Here is a 15667-nt window from a genome sequence, read left to right on the forward strand (position 1 = left end):
GATGCTGACGTTTTATTGATGAAGCGACATGAAAGTCTAATACCAATTACAATATTATCATACACAATATCATCATCTTATATCTTTAGGTTGTTTGCATTCCCTGATCGCATCTAGCTCATTGCAATTTTCAGATTGATTGTTGCTATCTTCCATTGTACTCGATCAAATTTCATGTTTATATATCAACTTAGCTTACAGTCTTTCTAAATCGTAGTAGCATCTTGAACCCAGTGCAATTCCTACGGAAAAGCATACGGTTAGCTCTAGAATATAGATACTTGAGTATCCATGCAGATTGCCCCTGAATTAGCGCCAATGTGATCCCGCATCGATATCCCATTTCCAAGCCTCCGTTCTCACAATCCCATGCCCTGGCGGAGGGCTGTCTGTTGCAAGTTAGCCCCGTGTTGCGTTGGCCCAATATTGATTGCATGGCCGGTAAGCTAAAGCCCCGCCAGCATCATCCCACCCGGCCAACCTCTCAGCTAGGTCAGGTCAGTCCTTAATTACTGCAACCTCTCTCGCTCTCTCTTCATTACCTTCTCTTCTTTTCCAACTTCAAAAACCGACAACCTCCTGCGATTACTTATATCGGGGTATCGACCATGGCGACTAATAATCCCCCCCAGCTTCATAATCTGACAACGCTGATCAAGAGGTAAGCTCTCCCTTATAAGCTTTCAAATGTCTAAATCCGGGTATGGGGATATCAATGTACCGAATTACGCGGCGAGGCACGGCCAGAAACGAGTTCCAGCCCATTAAGGTTGAAATTACCCACAAATCCTCTCTCACTCCATTCCTCCTTCCGGTAGTCGTGTATGAAGATGGTACCAGTACAACAAGCCATCAGCTTCCATGCTTCGTCGAGCCTCCGTGTGTTTCGTCGAAGCTATAATAACCGCCAACTGCACCTACAATGTCCTCCGTACTCCCCGAAGATGACAGCGCCACTGTCACGGACGGCAAGCGTCCCGAACTCACCGCCACAGCTGGAGACGGCGAGGAAGAAGCGGTTAAAGATCAGGAAGATTTATAACACCGGGATTGGAGGTCTTCGAGTGCCGTTTCAACCATTGGCGCAAACGCCATTGGTCGGGGCCGTGAGAACTCGGAAACGAATGCCTCTCAATCTACCCGGCGGGATTCAGAGGTTGGGGCTGAGTCTGGAAGATCTGATACCGGGGTAGACGGCAGTGGTAGCGGGGCCGGTGACGGTACAACAAGGGATGGAAACACAGGACGGATACTAGAAGGAGAAGGAGGAGAAGGAGAAACGTCGTCGACGGGTGAAGGGAAACCGTTCAATTGGGAAACGCTAACACGTCTCGCGTGTAGACTCGAAGCTGCGACGTCTCGATTGGAGGACATTGTAACCTTTGAATCACAGAGTCTCGGACAAGCTCCGGCAGCTATCGCTGCTGCCGTCGCCTCAAATACAGCCGAAACCTCAGCCGGAGCCAATAAAGCCGCAGGAGCAGCAGCTGGAGTTCCTCCACCACCTCCACCGCAGGAACCGTTGCCGTCGAGTATCGTTGATTACGATGACGACGTTTTGACTTTGTTGGATAAGTTTGAGGAGTTGAGTAGGGATATTGATCCCTTGCTTGCCGAGCAAGTGCGTATACGCCCGCTTTTAATTTTTCATCTACGCCCATCCCGTAGCGTCCAAATTACAAAGATCACCAATGCTAACCACACAGCTTTCATCCAGGCAAAATTTGTCCGTCAGGGCTTCCAAGCTCAGCGACTATTTCTGCTTGTGTCGACAAAGGCGAGGAAGCCCGACATAGCATCGAAGGAGTACCTCGACCTTATCAAAGACATGCAGTCATACATGAACAGCGTGAATGAACACAGAGAAGCCCACAGGGCAGGGACCCTACAGAACCATTTGTCCATGGTCAGTGAGGCCGTGCCGGCTTTGGCTTGGGTGACTTTGGATACCAAACCTGCGGAATTTGTGACCGAGATGGCGAACGCTGGTCAGTTCTATGGAAACAGGGTGATAAAGGAATATAAGGAGAAGTATGTGGATATGGTACGGTATGGATAGATAAACGTAGTAAGATGGCTAACAACTAGATTACAGGGACAAGAAGCACGTCGAATGGGTTCGCTCCTGGTACAACATTTGTAAAACCCTTGAGGAGTATGTCCGAAAATACCACGTCCGTGGTATCTCGTGGAACCGTGATGGCGGCGATGCCCCAGAAATCATGGCGACCCTCAAGAAATCAGCCGCTGCGGCTCCGGCACCAGCTCCAACGGGTGCTGCTCCACCACCACCACCTCCACCCCCACCCCCACCCCCTCCAGGTCCGGCACCGATCCTCAAATTACCAAAGGATTCAGGTAGCAGCAGCGGTGGAGGCGATATGGGGGCTGTTTTCGCACAACTTAATCAAGGCACCGGTGTTACTGCTGGACTTCGTAAAGTAGACAAGAGCGAGATGACACACAAGAACCCATCTCTACGTGCATCGTCTGTCGTAACTGGAGATACCGCACGACCGAAGTCTCCAGGTCCACAAGCAAAGCCCAAGCCAGCCCATATGAAGCAGAAGAAGCCACCAAAGATGGAGCTAGATGGGAATAAGTGGATAATTGTACGTCTATCTCCCATATATATTTATACGGAAGATAGAATGCTAATAATGAAATAATAGGAAAACTACGAAAACGAACAATCGCTGGCCCTCCCCGCCGTCGAACTCAATCACAGCGTCTCCCTCTACCACTGCAAAAACACCACCCTCCAGATCAAGGGTAAATTCAACGCCATCTTCATGAACGAATGCGAAAAGACAAACGTCGTAATCGACTCCCTCGTCTCCTCGATTGATGTCATCAAATCCAAAAAGTTTGCATTCCAAATCATGGGGAGTGTACCAGCTATCACTGTTGACGGATGCGATAGCGGAACACTTTATGTTTCGAGGGAAAGTGTTGGTATTGATATTTATACCAGTAAGACTACAGCATTTAATGTTTATGTTCCCGGGGAAACCGAGGAAGATGACTTTGTGGAGTGTCCGATACCGGAACAGATTAAGAGTACTATTAAAGGAAAGGGGTTGGTGTCGGAGATTGTGGAACATGCTGGATAAAGGAGTGTGGTTTTTCTTTTCCTTTTTGTGTGTATGCAACTTTTTGCTACTACCACCGTGTAGCTCTTTCTTTTCTCTGCATGCGTTCTCTTTCTTTTTATAATCGAATTAATAGCTTTTAGCTATGAGGCCATTTATATATATATATATATATATATTATATAAGCAGAGCTAGGGGATGGAGGTTAAAAGATCAATAGAGCGGTCATCTAAGATGAAGTATTACCTAGGTAGTAGCTATATATATGTACTCTGGCTATGGCTCTACATGTCAAGGTCACATGATGATTTTGGAGTGTAAAATATTGTGATTGTGACAGTCTTGAAAATCCAAGACCGCCTTGGAGTCCTCGATACTGTCTTGACTTTTCAAGGCGTCTTGGGGCGAGGTTAAGGCGTCTTAAGTTCTAAAATGTGTCTTCATTTTCAAGGCGACTTAATTGAGTCGGCTTGACATCTCAGGTCACCTCTCGAGTCACCTCTTAGTCCACCTCATTCTTGGGTCCAAAATGGTCATGTGACTCGCCAGCCACAGAAGGTGCTGGGGCTGGCCCCATGTCGCCAGCCAAGACTAACCCCTACCCTTGGCTAGTGAAGCCAACCCAAGTTTAAGTGAAATACAACATGCAACACCGGGTATCATGGTTGCGGCACAGCACGTTAAATTCAACCAGCACCGGAACTCCGTAATTACATATATATGACCCCGCTAATACATGTGTGTTATGAGACCAAGTTCTCTACCAGAAATTTGGATTGTGCTGCGTTTCAAAAAATACCATTGCCCACCACACAAAGCCCGGTTTTTGTTTCCGCCAAAAATTTGAGCCTTTCTTCCAAAGCCAACACAGAAAACTCCACAATGATTTTCATTCCGGAAGAAATAAAGGATAAAATAATATCTTGTCTCTCGGAACAGGACTTAAAGACCCTCCGTGTCGCTTCGAGGGAGTTTCGGAACTCGGCTTCCCGAGAACTATTCGGGAAACGGAATAGATTAATCCTCGGGAGTGGACGGGACAAAGATGACAGGTTCGAAGGTATACCTGCCTTTGCGGGAAGTTTCCCGATCTCTATATACTTAAAACGCAAGCCCGTCGAAATGGCCCGGTTAAAGACGTACCTCCCCTCTCTTCTCCCGATCACAAGGTATTTTAAGGTTCTTGAGTATGCACCGGTTATCTGGGATGCCGGTATGTATCGTCTCCAGTGATCTCCGTTCTACATTGTAGTCAGTATGTGTGTTCTATTTGGGATGACGATTGACGGCAAACATTTAGATCTTCTAAGCGTCCGGATTGGCACGCACTCAGGCGAAGAGGAAGGGTTTTCGTACTCTTTTCCGTACACGGCTGAGGACTGGCGGGAAGAGCAAGGCTATCGTTCGCCGGGGGAAGATGAAGAAGAGGAAGAGCTAGGAGAGATTGACGATACGGACATCTAGGTGGACAAGCCATACGTTATACCGGAGAGGTACACTACAGATAAGGGAAGGATCGATGCCGCCGGTGCTCTAGCAAAGCTTGTCAAAGAGCAAGAAGAAAAATTTGAAGCGTCGACGGAGGCCTTAAGAGAAATAATACTCGCTTTACCACCACTACGAAGAATCATTATGGGCGCCTGGACCTGTAGCTCTTTAAATGGTTTTTATATGAGGAGGTAAGTTGGAAGAACTCAATGGCTTCCACGAGTGAACAACTCTCCCAGTTCCCGGAATTTATTAACGAGATTATTCATAGAGGCAAAGTTGTAGAAACTCGTGCTACCGCTATCAGACGGATAGAGCGCGGAGCATGGCGGAACTACCAGAAGTTGATCCCAATACTCTATAACGCGAAACAACAACCCGAAGAGTTTCATTTACAAATTATTCCTGCATATCCATTCATCGGGACGAATATATCTTCGAACCTATTAAACAGCAGCATTTACGTGATGAGCAATCTCCAGCGCCTACGAGTCACCTTCACCCGGAGAACAAAGTTATTGAGCCCTTTGGGTACTGATCCAGTCCCAGGAGCCCTCTATAAGCTCCTAGGTAGCTGTAAAAACTCTCTCAAAGCCCTCTGGCTTGACTTATTAGCTAGCTACAGTGCTCCCGATCCTGGCCTCACGGATTTAAACTGCATTTTGGGAGGAGATAAGGTCACACCAATCGTATTTCCAAAGCTCGAGGAACTATTAATCCGCAACCTGATAGCCCCAGCTGCAGATTTAGAACGATTGATCAAGTCACACAAAGGTCTCCGGTGCTTACGTTTATCCCAGGTCAGCATTTACGCTCACGCTTACGACTGGCAGAAATTCTTCACAGACATCATAAACCCTTCAAATATCGACAAGTTATGGTTATACAGAGTCGGAAGTAGTCTCAAGAACATTACAAACCCAGAGACATCTAGTGCCAACGAATTCAATAACGGCGGTTTCTCACCTTCGGCAACTTGAATTCCAGATGGCTGGAAAAGGGTTCGCGAGAACATATACGAGCAGGTAGCGGATGGTCCCGAGTGGGTTAGAGAAAATTCCAGTTTTGAAGTATTCAACTCTAAAGAATACCCTCTGTTTGTTATGAGGCGGGACTATGATTCTTCCGTGGATCGAAAAATATATGACGACTGAATTTTTCGCAAAAACTACACGATATGTTAGTTTCTAGATAGTTTGGAGGATATTAATCATGCTCGTTTTTATTCTACAATCGACTTGAATTTCGCAATCGGAAGGGACAACAAAAGAGAATGATATAGATATTCTTTTGCAAAAAGACTTTCAAAATGGCGATAGAATCAAGGCACATATTCACCAGCGCTCCGCAGTCGGACAGCCCGCGGGTACGACTTTTGGGCATCTGCATTGGGCCCAAAATAGGCCGTATCCCTACAATATCGAAGTTATATGTGGCTATAGGCTCCTCATTAATGTACAAACGAAGGCTTGGCACTAAAAAGAACCTCCCAATGTTTCTAGGCCGGTTAGACAGCACTCACTATTCAATATTGTGCGATCAATTAGGGTGCCAGCTTAGCTTACGGCTTATTGAAGCCTAATCGGGCGGCGCACAAAATAGGACAACGGACGGGTTGAAATATACTGGTTTAAGAGGTCTTTTTGGCTGTATTCCAAGAGCGTGTTGGACACTCTCCAGAATAGTCTCGGCAAAACCTTCTTGCTTCCATATTCCAACAGAGAAACTCAAACAAAAGCTTGCCCACCAACGATTTAGAAAAAGAGCGCATGGTATTTTCAAGAAAGCTGAGGAGCTACGTCAGATTTACGGTGCAAAAATATCAGTAATCATACAACGGTCTAACGGCCAACCATATGCTTACCACTCGTTATCGTCGCCATCATGGTCGCCCACAAGAAAAACAAATAGTAGGTGAATCCATGAACCGATTCCACAAGCGAACTAGTATTAACGTAGGTAGGAAAACGCATGCCCACTGGCTCTCAGAGCCGGTGTAACTCGCAGGCCAGCGGACCACATTATACGAAACATGAATTTTGGCGAGATGGTTTTTGAACAGAACAGGTCCGGAAAATAGCATTGAGGCATTGGACAACATCCAGCCGTCTCAAGCTCGGAAGCGTTATATTGGTCCATATGTCGCTTCAAGTTGGCGCGCTTCGAAAATTTGCATTGGAGACGATCACCTATCGAGAGGTTTCTGTCTGTCAAACAAAAAAATACAACTTAAGGAGCGGTCCACCTGCTTGAGTAGATGATCTTTGGGAGACGAAAAACTTTCCCAGCCGCACAAAGAACATGTACTAAGGCGTCCCGGAGATTTTGCTAGCTGTATAAGGGTTTTAACGGTCTCTTCGTAAGACGGTTTGCCGTCTGAGTAGAGGCTAGAAGCAACGGCAGCGCGCTCGGGACCCAAATTGCTCGGCTATACCTGGGACCGGCCCTTATGAAGAATCTTAAACAAGGGGCCGGTATAATTTTGTTTGTCATTGACTATCAGGAGGTCCGCTGCGCTCCCCTCCCCCTTCCTGCGGAGGATGTCAAGATAAGTTTGATGCGCACAGGCCGGACGAAGCTGAAGTCAGGAATAGGTGCTGTCCCAAGTTGCTGCTTGATGTCGTAACTCTTGATATTTTCGAAAAGCGACTACGGACTTCTCGAAGAAGCTGGTCCCGCTTTTGTCCGCGCAATGTTGCTAGCTTTTTGTCGCAATTCGAGTATTCCACCAGAAGCAGGCCATCCGACTCTTTTGCATTTCATAGGTTCCCGTCCGTTTTAACAATATTTTTCAAAATTAATTCCCGTCTGTCTTTAAGCTCTACTATATCTTTTTATTGCTTTAACGCTTGAATATGCGCAGGGTCCGGCTTCTAAAGTACGCATGGATCACAATCTAAAATTATTAACTTAATTTGCAGGATTAATTTATCGTTTTAGCTGAGGCCAAGATGGCCAAATTATATATCCACTTAGACTGTACTCGAAAGATAGTGTCGCATCGTTTTAGGGTTGAGGTGTCCTATTATCTGTATTAATTAAGTTGAAGTAGATTTGTCTTTATAATATTAGCATTAAGAAGGGTAATCATAAATAGGTAGGACTTACTAATTACAGTATTAGCATAGCCTTTCTAAAGGGCATATGGTATTAAGTCTTTCTTAAATCTAGCCTTTATCCTATAGTTTGAAAGAATGCTTTAGTAATCATTATCTGACTAAGGCTTTTCTATAAAGGATGATCCGTCTCTTAAAGCCTTTTAAATATGGGTCGGTTAAGAATCAACTTTTTAAATTGATAAATTTGGCTATTCTGGAACTCAGATATCTTAAGAGAGAACAGATCTTCTAGAGTAAAAAAGTCTTTAAAAGTACTATTGGCGAAAGCGAGAACCAGGAAATTTAGAACTGGGTAAAAAGGCAATATTACAATTTTGTCTAATTGATATAGTATAAACGTGACCCTACGGATACGTTATAGCATCTACGTAGTCTACCGTTGGCATTAGAGATCTAGGGCGAGCAGCAGTGTAGCTAATTAACTACGTAAGAAGAGCCGTTTGGATGCGGTATCGTTCGTGGACAAAGCTTTCTGGGTCGTGGCGCCAGAGATGCTCCAAGAGGGCGCCTAAGTCTTGGTTGCAGAATGTAGGCTTTGGCCATGTGTTCAAGTGAATATCCCCAGCGGTGACGAAGGGCCCAGCCTCGTTAAGCCGCTAAAAAGTCAGTTGCAGAACGTTCTTACGGCGGACTGTAACTCTTTAATGACTGTTGCACCCACGACCGTGCCTATATTTTTGCTAGTAACATTGTAACGGTAAATCCGAAGGCACTTCCATCGTCGATAATTGAACAGTATAATTTTCTATTCCTCGATATATGAACTATCTAAATAAGGAACGTAATCTAAATTTCCAGATCTACTCGATTGAGTTCTTGGCGCGGATCTACATTAAACTTGTTGATATACTTAAGGGGCGATCAGTAAGAGGCCCCCTATGGATTGGCCTACTCATGCCTTGCTTACTTTGTCCATAGACGCTCGATGGTTTTTAAAGACCTTCCACGTGTATTTTCCGATGCGTGAAGCTCGATTTTCCCAACGATTGTCGCATAGCATTCTGATACGTTGTGTGCATTTCCGCACGTCCCTGAATGAGAGCCATAATGGCGGGGTGGTCAGCGAGATGGTGAGCGGTGTGGGTTGCTTGAGAGAAGGCAGTACTTACGAGACGTTCGACAACATTATATAGGCGGGTATCGTCGCGGGCAGTCGGAAGTCCTATTATGGTACGGCGGGTCAGTGATGTCTCTGGTGAACAGTTTAACGCCGATGTGTTATGGTTTTCGAGTGCTTCCTAATTTTGAGGTACATCCATAAACAACCCCTTCTGCTCCGGAATAACTTCCCAACCTGTGTTTAAAAGTATGGTATGGAAGCTTATTGGGATGTATACTCGAATCTAAATCATATAATGTACATCTTCGTCCCATTTCGAGATCTCTATATCATTCGAAAACCAAATATATACAATCCTTCCTCATGTCCTCTCCCCAGAGCCCCCCCAAAAAGATCATCCACACCAACTACCTCCTCCTCAAATACCAATTATAAGCCAATTGCATAATCTCAGTGTTGAACGGATTCGGCACCTCAGCACTTCCACTTCTAGCCACAGGATGTCGCAAATAAACCGCATGACAGATATGATGGTTCACCTCCAAATACCTCGGTATGAATGCAAACAAGTTCATAAACCTCTTTGGTTTCCATTCGTCATAGATTTTCCAGCGGGGGTGTTTAGGAAGGTAAGTTCGCCAATCGGATGGTAAGTGGAATTTCCTCTTCCCTCCGGTTGATTCCTCTTCCGCGGTGGCTCCAACTGCTTTTTCCTCTGATGTCTCACCTTCACCTTCACCGGTGGCTTTTACACCAGCAGCGGTGAAAGTCTCGGTGTCGACTTCTGCATCTGCGTTTCCTGCTAGTACCTTTTTATTCGAGGCTTTTAGGAATGTAGAGGATTTTGTCTTGGATTGGGCTTCTTCTATTGCCTTTTGGAGATCGGATTTTGCTTGCGTGGAGAGTTGTTTGAATGCTACACGCTGTGGTCCGCCGACGGCTCTCATTACTAGAAGGGGGTCGATTGAGAACATGTCGCCTGGGTTGAGCATGTATCCTGCGTGTGGCATCTATGATATTCCATCAATTCAAGGTGTTCTTCTTCACGAATCTGATAACGAGGAAAAGTGGGAGGAAATACCTTCACACCATTCACCATAACCTTCCCATGTAAACACATCATCCTAGCCTGCCTCACCGAACTCGCAAACAAAGCCCTATAGACCGCGGTATCCAACCTCCTCTCCAACGGCGCAAAAGTCATCTGCGCAAAAGGAATAGGTTGAGTTTTCATCTCCTTGGTCGGAAAACCCTCATAGCCTTCAACATCTTTCAACCTCATCGGCAAAAGATCAGTCCCACTGCCCCTCCCACTAACAACAGAACTTCCATCGCCCCTTGCCATTGCCGCGGGATTCATTCTTAGTACACCCCGTAAAGTGTGACGGAACATGGAGTTCCATTTTCGTTCGGTTAGGTATTCGCCGTGGAACCGACGGGTTTCTTGCTTTGCGCGGAACTTTTGTTGGTAGAAGGTTCGGCGGGAGGTCCCGGGCGTGCGGTAGCGGAAGAGGTTGTAGACTGCTTGTTTGTTCCAGGATTGGCGGGGGTACTATATAGATTATAATACGGTTAGGAAACTGGTTTTGATTGAGGGGGTTATTGGAGATATTGATGAGGTGGGGTGGTGATAACGGTGGGGGATAGGAAGTCGTACAGGCCGCTTGAGGGCGAATATCTTTGTTCGTGCCATTGCTTAATGTGTATACTAGTAGTGGTCGAACCCGACGATGAAGGAGTGTTACGAAGGAAGGTATGTATGTATATTCGGTCGGCCTGGTCAGCCTCAGCTCATCTTGCAGCTTCCTAGGCGGGGATTATGTGGTGGAGGAGGTGTCGTGGCTGGGAACAATGGGGACCGCCGTGGAGTTTGGATTCGAAGGATGTCGTTTGTCGTCTCGAGGTTTGATGTTTTTGCGCCGCAATTGAAATTTTGATGTGGGTTGTGAGACTCCCTCAACACATTGGCTTGTTGGATTTTTGTACTGACAGAAAAAAAAAGTGGTGACCACTGAAAGCTCTCCAGTTCGAGCTCGTAACTCGTACGTTACATTAAGGGATGGTGGCATTAGCTATTAAATGATTGGGTGGAGGAAATATCATCCCTTTCATAAGAGCCTCGAAGCTATATACGGTCTTCACGAAATATACTTGATTATAGATTCATTTCAAGAATCTCTTTTATTCTCTTCCTCGCACCTCTTTCTCTTCGTAGGGCAGCATCCCCTATTCCATTAAGATTATTATACAGATGAACCCTCTTTCGTCCGTAGCGCAGCGCAAAATAAACAGAAAAAAAGCACAGTACCAACGTCCATCCTCTCATCCCAAAATCCCTAAAGGTAGCAGATGGTCTAAAAAAAAAAAGTCAAATAGTCTTCACCGGCACGGTATTGCAGTATAATAATAACTACCACAAAGCAGCCGGTAAAGATGGAGGGGGGAACAGAAGGTATTTTATACAAAAAAAAAAGAACCCTGGACGAATTTGAAGACCATTGCAAAGGAAGAAAGCTGAGAAATAAAACGTTAACAGGTAAGAGAAGAGGAAAGAAGGAGGTGATTAAAAAAAAAAAAAAAAGGGGTCGCTGAATTGCAAAAAGGTATTGATTGAGTATCAAAAGAAAAAGCAAGTTTGCTTTTTCGTGTTCCTTCATTCTATCGGACTTGTCTATTTTTCGATAGTGTGGGTTAAAAACCAAATTGCTACTTGTTCGTAAATTAAAAAAGAAATAGCCGTCCACATCTTCAAAACTGATGGTAGACGGTGAGCCGTAGCGTGCTTCTTGAGAAGGTGGGTAAGTAAAAAAAGTTGGAGTAAATGTTTCAAAGGCGGTATCGCAAAAAGGCAACGGAGGGGAATCAAAACATTAGGAGAACGAAAAAAAAGACACGCTCATTCATTCATTCATCAAACTTAAGCGTAAAGCTCGGTGCGGGGTGTGAAGACCAAACGGCAATCATCTTCAGGGAAGATAGTAGCAAAAATCTTGATCTTTTCCGAGTCTGCGGTTGGGTAGTGGTCCCAGTCGAGATGAAGAGCGGCCTTGGCAGCCATAAACATCAAATTACAGATAGCGTACTATAAAGGTTCGTTAGCAATCTTGAACATTTTAATTCTCCAAGAAATTGTCTTACATGTTGGCCAAGGCAGTAATGAGGACCAGTTCCGAAAACAAGCCAGTTCTTGGTCTGCTTCTCAGCATCACCGTCAATCCAGCGTTCCGGCTTCCAGGTACCAGGTTCTGGGTAAACTTCGGGGTCGTGGAGAGCAGGGTACAAAGTTGGGACAACCATAGAACCTGTAAAAAGAAGTCAGAATCTTTTACTTAATATTGGAGGTGGGATATGGTAGTAAAAACATACCTTTTGGAACGGTGTAGGAATCGGTGACTGGGAAATCCTTCTTAACCTCATAAGGAACCATCAAAACTGGCGGTCGGTATCTCAAAGTCTCTTTAACCATAGCCCGGGTATACGGCATATTGTCCAAAAGATCCATGGTAGTCGGCTTGAAAACGTCACCCTCACGAACTCTCACCTGTTCTTCCCTAACCTTGGCCAAAACCTCAGGGCGATCGGCGAGAAGTTGGAACATCCAAGTGGTGGCGCTGGAGGTGGCATCCTGGGAAGCGAACAAGAAAGCAAAGAGAGCCTCGCTGATTTCCTTGTTGGTAAAGTCACGGATGATAGCTGGGGCACCTGGGGACTTCATTTCAACTTCACCGGCCTCAACGCGACGTTCCCATTCCCTAGCATCCATCATGGATTTAACCCAGTGGTCGAGAATACACATTGGGACGGCTCCTCCCTCCGCCATGGCATCCTTGGCTTTCTGGGCACAGTCTTCGAAGGTAGCGAGGACGAAATCAGCCGACTTCTTGCCATACCAGGTACGGGTGAACGGGATGATGATTGGGAAATTGACAAGATCCAAGGCAGCGGTGATGTTGACGTAGTTCTCAGTGATGGTAGCGACTTGCTGGGCAGAAATGTAGTTTCCGCAGAAAGTCATGCAGGAAAGGGCAACATTGATATCACGGAATTCAGGCATGAATGGCTGTGGCTTGCCAGTCTTGCTAAGCTCGACCCAACGCTTGAAGTATCTGTCATAGATGGCTTCTTGGCCTGGGAGATAAGACTCCATAGCACGACGGGTGAAGAGGCCATTGAGACCCTTTCGGAAATCGGCATGGCGTTTGCCGTCGAGGAAGACAAAGTTAGTGGGGCGGAGAAGTTTGATGGCGATATCAACGACACATGGACGGGCGAAGCTAGGCGAGTTGAGGCACTTTCGGGCAAGGTCTCGGGTAGATGCGAGAACGACGAATCTAGACGTGGTTCAGTTAGCCAACATCTTCCGAACATGCGCCCCTATAATCCAACAAAGAAGCTAGGATTTATAGTCTTGTGATTTAGACATCCTTTCGCAGGAATTGGAGGGTTTCTTGGCTTCTTTAGACTTCACGTCTCGAGTATATTATACGTACTTGTGGAAAACCGACACACAGCTAAGAGGCCCAGAGTACCACTTGGCATGATACGCCTCAAATTTCGGGTAAACAGACTCCAAGAAAGGACCCATGAATGGAATCTTGAACATAGAACCAGCAATATTTCCCTTGCGCCAGATATACATAACTATTGATTTGTCTATTGTCAGTACTAATAATTCCTTTGAATATAGTCTCATTCAACAATGTGAGAATTGTGTTACCTTGATCATAGACGATACAAGCAGCCAACATGGTCAAAGCAATAGACCAAACAGAAGCTCCCTGAAGGAGGTTGTTAATCGCGGTTGCGGCAAGAGGCGCATTGTTAATGGTTGTCTGCGAAGGCGCAGCGATAAACTCCGCTGAGGAAGCTGGTGCCTCCATTGTGAAATATGTTTCTGTTGCAGCTAGGTTGCTGTCTGTTATGAGAAAGATATTTGTTAGCTAATGTGATCGATATAAGAGTAATTATCGGGCTCGGTTGATAAGTGGATTTCAAGAGAGGGAGTGTGTGTGTTTTCGTGTAAAGTGAACCAGGGCCCTAGATACCTGCAAGTCGCGAAAGCAAAGAAAAGGGTAACAAGCAAAGAAATGGTAGGAATATTGGTGATATCAACGACCAGAAAGACCCTGGGAGGTTCCACAGAGCAATCGAACGGACGAAGGCAGAAAAGATGAGGTGATGAAGATGAGAAGATTGGGAAGAAAGGGGCGGGAAGAGTTCCCAATTGATGGCGTTTTATTTTATTTTAATAATGCAGTGGAAATAACAGCGCAGAACCAGAACTAAGGGAACGAAAGAGGAAGATAACGAGCACCAACATCCGGAAAAGAGTGCCCGTAATTTTGTCTCTTTGCTTCAATTTTCGTGAATTTTTTGGTTCTTTCCTTTTTTTTTATTTACCTTTTGACGGCGAAAAAAAAAGGGCTTAAACTGGATCGCCAAAGAAAAAGTGCGAGTCGTTGGAGTTAAAAGGCTTACCTTCAACCGGGGTGTGTTATTGATACTATACTACCACTGGGATAATATAAAAAGGATTACTCGACGGTCGCAAGACTAACGAGCGTGGTTGACAATGGCAATGACAAGGCCCAGGGAGATGTCGAAGAAGGAAAAAAAAAAAGAGGTTAAAAGGAAGAAGAGGGAGAGGTTAAAAGGAAGAAGAGGAGGAGGAGAAAGGGAAGGTGGTTGAGAGGAATGGGGGAGGACGAGCCAGCTTTTAGGCTGCATCCATCCGCGAAATAACATATTTAACTACCAAACTACAATTACAAGGGTATGAGCTCTATTTTACGTATAAAGGCATCTTGGTAATGCATGATCGGAAATCAGAATCAGGTCATTCAAAGATCATTCAGGAATTGTGTATACGAGCTACGCTACGGCAAAGTACACCGTACCGGCATGGTGGAGAGGTTGGTAAATTGCAACCTACCATGTCTACACCACCACAACCACAACCACAGCCAGTCATTGGGAGTCCTTATTCGATTTTGTCATCAATTGGCTAGGAACAGAAGCTGCGATCGCGCCCGGCCCGGAGACGGGCATTAGTTCGGGCTTATGCGGCGGGCGGTCCAAATCTCATGATCATATCAATTGATCAAACCAATTGACCTCGAGATGATACTTTATATCACATATCCGTACAGGTAAGTTTACGTACATCGACACATATACCCTCTCTTCCCCTCTTTCCTCCTCTTCGACATGCCCTATAAGCCTGTCTGCGGATCTCCTCGGCTCCAAGCTGCCGTATGAGCTTTTTTCTTCAATAGTTAATAATCAATTGGCTATATTGCCTCTGTCCCTTGTACCCCCTGGTCAACAATAACGGTACTTCGCAGCGCGGACGCCCGAACAGAAAAAAAAGAATTTGTGAAATTAAAATTACGGTTATTTCCAAAAAGAGACGGCCGTCGCAAAAAAAAAAAACCAAAGCAATGGGACACAGGGGCCAAGCTTTTTTGATATTCTTAGTCGCACTAAACCTGGTTGGCTGTAGCTTTGACTTTTCGGCTGGTGGTCCAATCGGCTACCGTGGGGCCTGCCCAGCTGCCCGACAGATCGAAGACATTTGAGCTTTGTCCCAGCTATCAACTGTGAGAGAGCGAACGAGCGAGATGACTTTCTTTATTTTCTTGGTAAATTCGATTGCCAGCCTTTAAACGGATATTAAATGGGATCTCTTCTAGAACAAAAGATGGAGGTGGGCGGCGGCTATAAATCACGGCCCAGTGTGCTACTTGATTTCGTGCCAGCGAAGAAGCGACACATATCATGCAAGGTACCAAATGACATTCGCGCCCTGCGATGGGAAATCAAAAAGCGGATATTAAAAGAAGATCGCCTCACAATAACCAGCTCTCCTTTTACTTCATGTATCGTTTCCTTTAACCGACTTTTCTAG

The 15667-nt window shown here is 45.6% G+C and overlaps 5 protein-coding genes across 5 annotated transcripts; 3 read left to right on the top strand and 2 right to left on the bottom strand.

Annotated features, from left to right (window-relative positions):
* Positions 1 to 608: 608 nt before the first annotated feature.
* On the top strand, positions 609 to 3113 carry DFL_000824 (uncharacterized protein; the record flags this gene model as incomplete). Its single annotated transcript, XM_067637946.1, has 5 exons — positions 609 to 661; positions 1342 to 1621; positions 1718 to 2031; positions 2096 to 2612; positions 2673 to 3113. 5 exons carry the CDS (start codon positions 609 to 611, stop codon positions 3111 to 3113), a joined length of 1605 nt encoding a protein of 534 aa, XP_067495378.1.
* An 862-nt stretch (positions 3114 to 3975) lies between these two features.
* On the top strand, positions 3976 to 4557 carry DFL_000825 (uncharacterized protein; the record flags this gene model as incomplete). The annotated part of the gene is made up of 2 exons (XM_067637959.1): positions 3976 to 4306; positions 4394 to 4557. 2 exons carry the CDS (start codon positions 3976 to 3978, stop codon positions 4555 to 4557), a joined length of 495 nt encoding a protein of 164 aa, XP_067495379.1.
* A 168-nt stretch (positions 4558 to 4725) lies between these two features.
* On the top strand, positions 4726 to 5561 carry DFL_000826 (uncharacterized protein; the record flags this gene model as incomplete). Its single annotated transcript, XM_067637970.1, has 2 exons — positions 4726 to 4772; positions 4853 to 5561. The coding sequence occupies 2 exons, from the start codon at positions 4726 to 4728 to the stop codon at positions 5559 to 5561; spliced, it is 756 nt and encodes a 251-aa protein (XP_067495380.1).
* Positions 5562 to 9167: 3606 nt separating this feature from the next.
* DFL_000827 (mitochondrial 37S ribosomal protein uS4m) lies at positions 9168 to 10453 on the bottom strand (the record flags this gene model as incomplete). Its single annotated transcript, XM_067637981.1, has 3 exons — positions 9168 to 9770; positions 9842 to 10312; positions 10418 to 10453. 3 exons carry the CDS (start codon positions 10451 to 10453, stop codon positions 9168 to 9170), a joined length of 1110 nt encoding a protein of 369 aa, XP_067495381.1.
* A 1224-nt stretch (positions 10454 to 11677) lies between these two features.
* On the bottom strand, positions 11678 to 13640 carry DFL_000828 (uncharacterized protein; the record flags this gene model as incomplete). Its single annotated transcript, XM_067637992.1, has 5 exons — positions 11678 to 11842; positions 11899 to 12062; positions 12127 to 13091; positions 13251 to 13401; positions 13478 to 13640. 5 exons carry the CDS (start codon positions 13638 to 13640, stop codon positions 11678 to 11680), a joined length of 1608 nt encoding a protein of 535 aa, XP_067495382.1.
* Positions 13641 to 15667: the final 2027 nt, after the last annotated feature.

The sequence above is a fragment of the Arthrobotrys flagrans genome (genome assembly GCF_004000055.1).
Source record: "Arthrobotrys flagrans strain CBS H-5679 chromosome Unknown unitig_15, whole genome shotgun sequence".
Lineage (NCBI taxonomy): Eukaryota > Fungi > Ascomycota > Orbiliomycetes > Orbiliales > Orbiliaceae > Arthrobotrys > Arthrobotrys flagrans.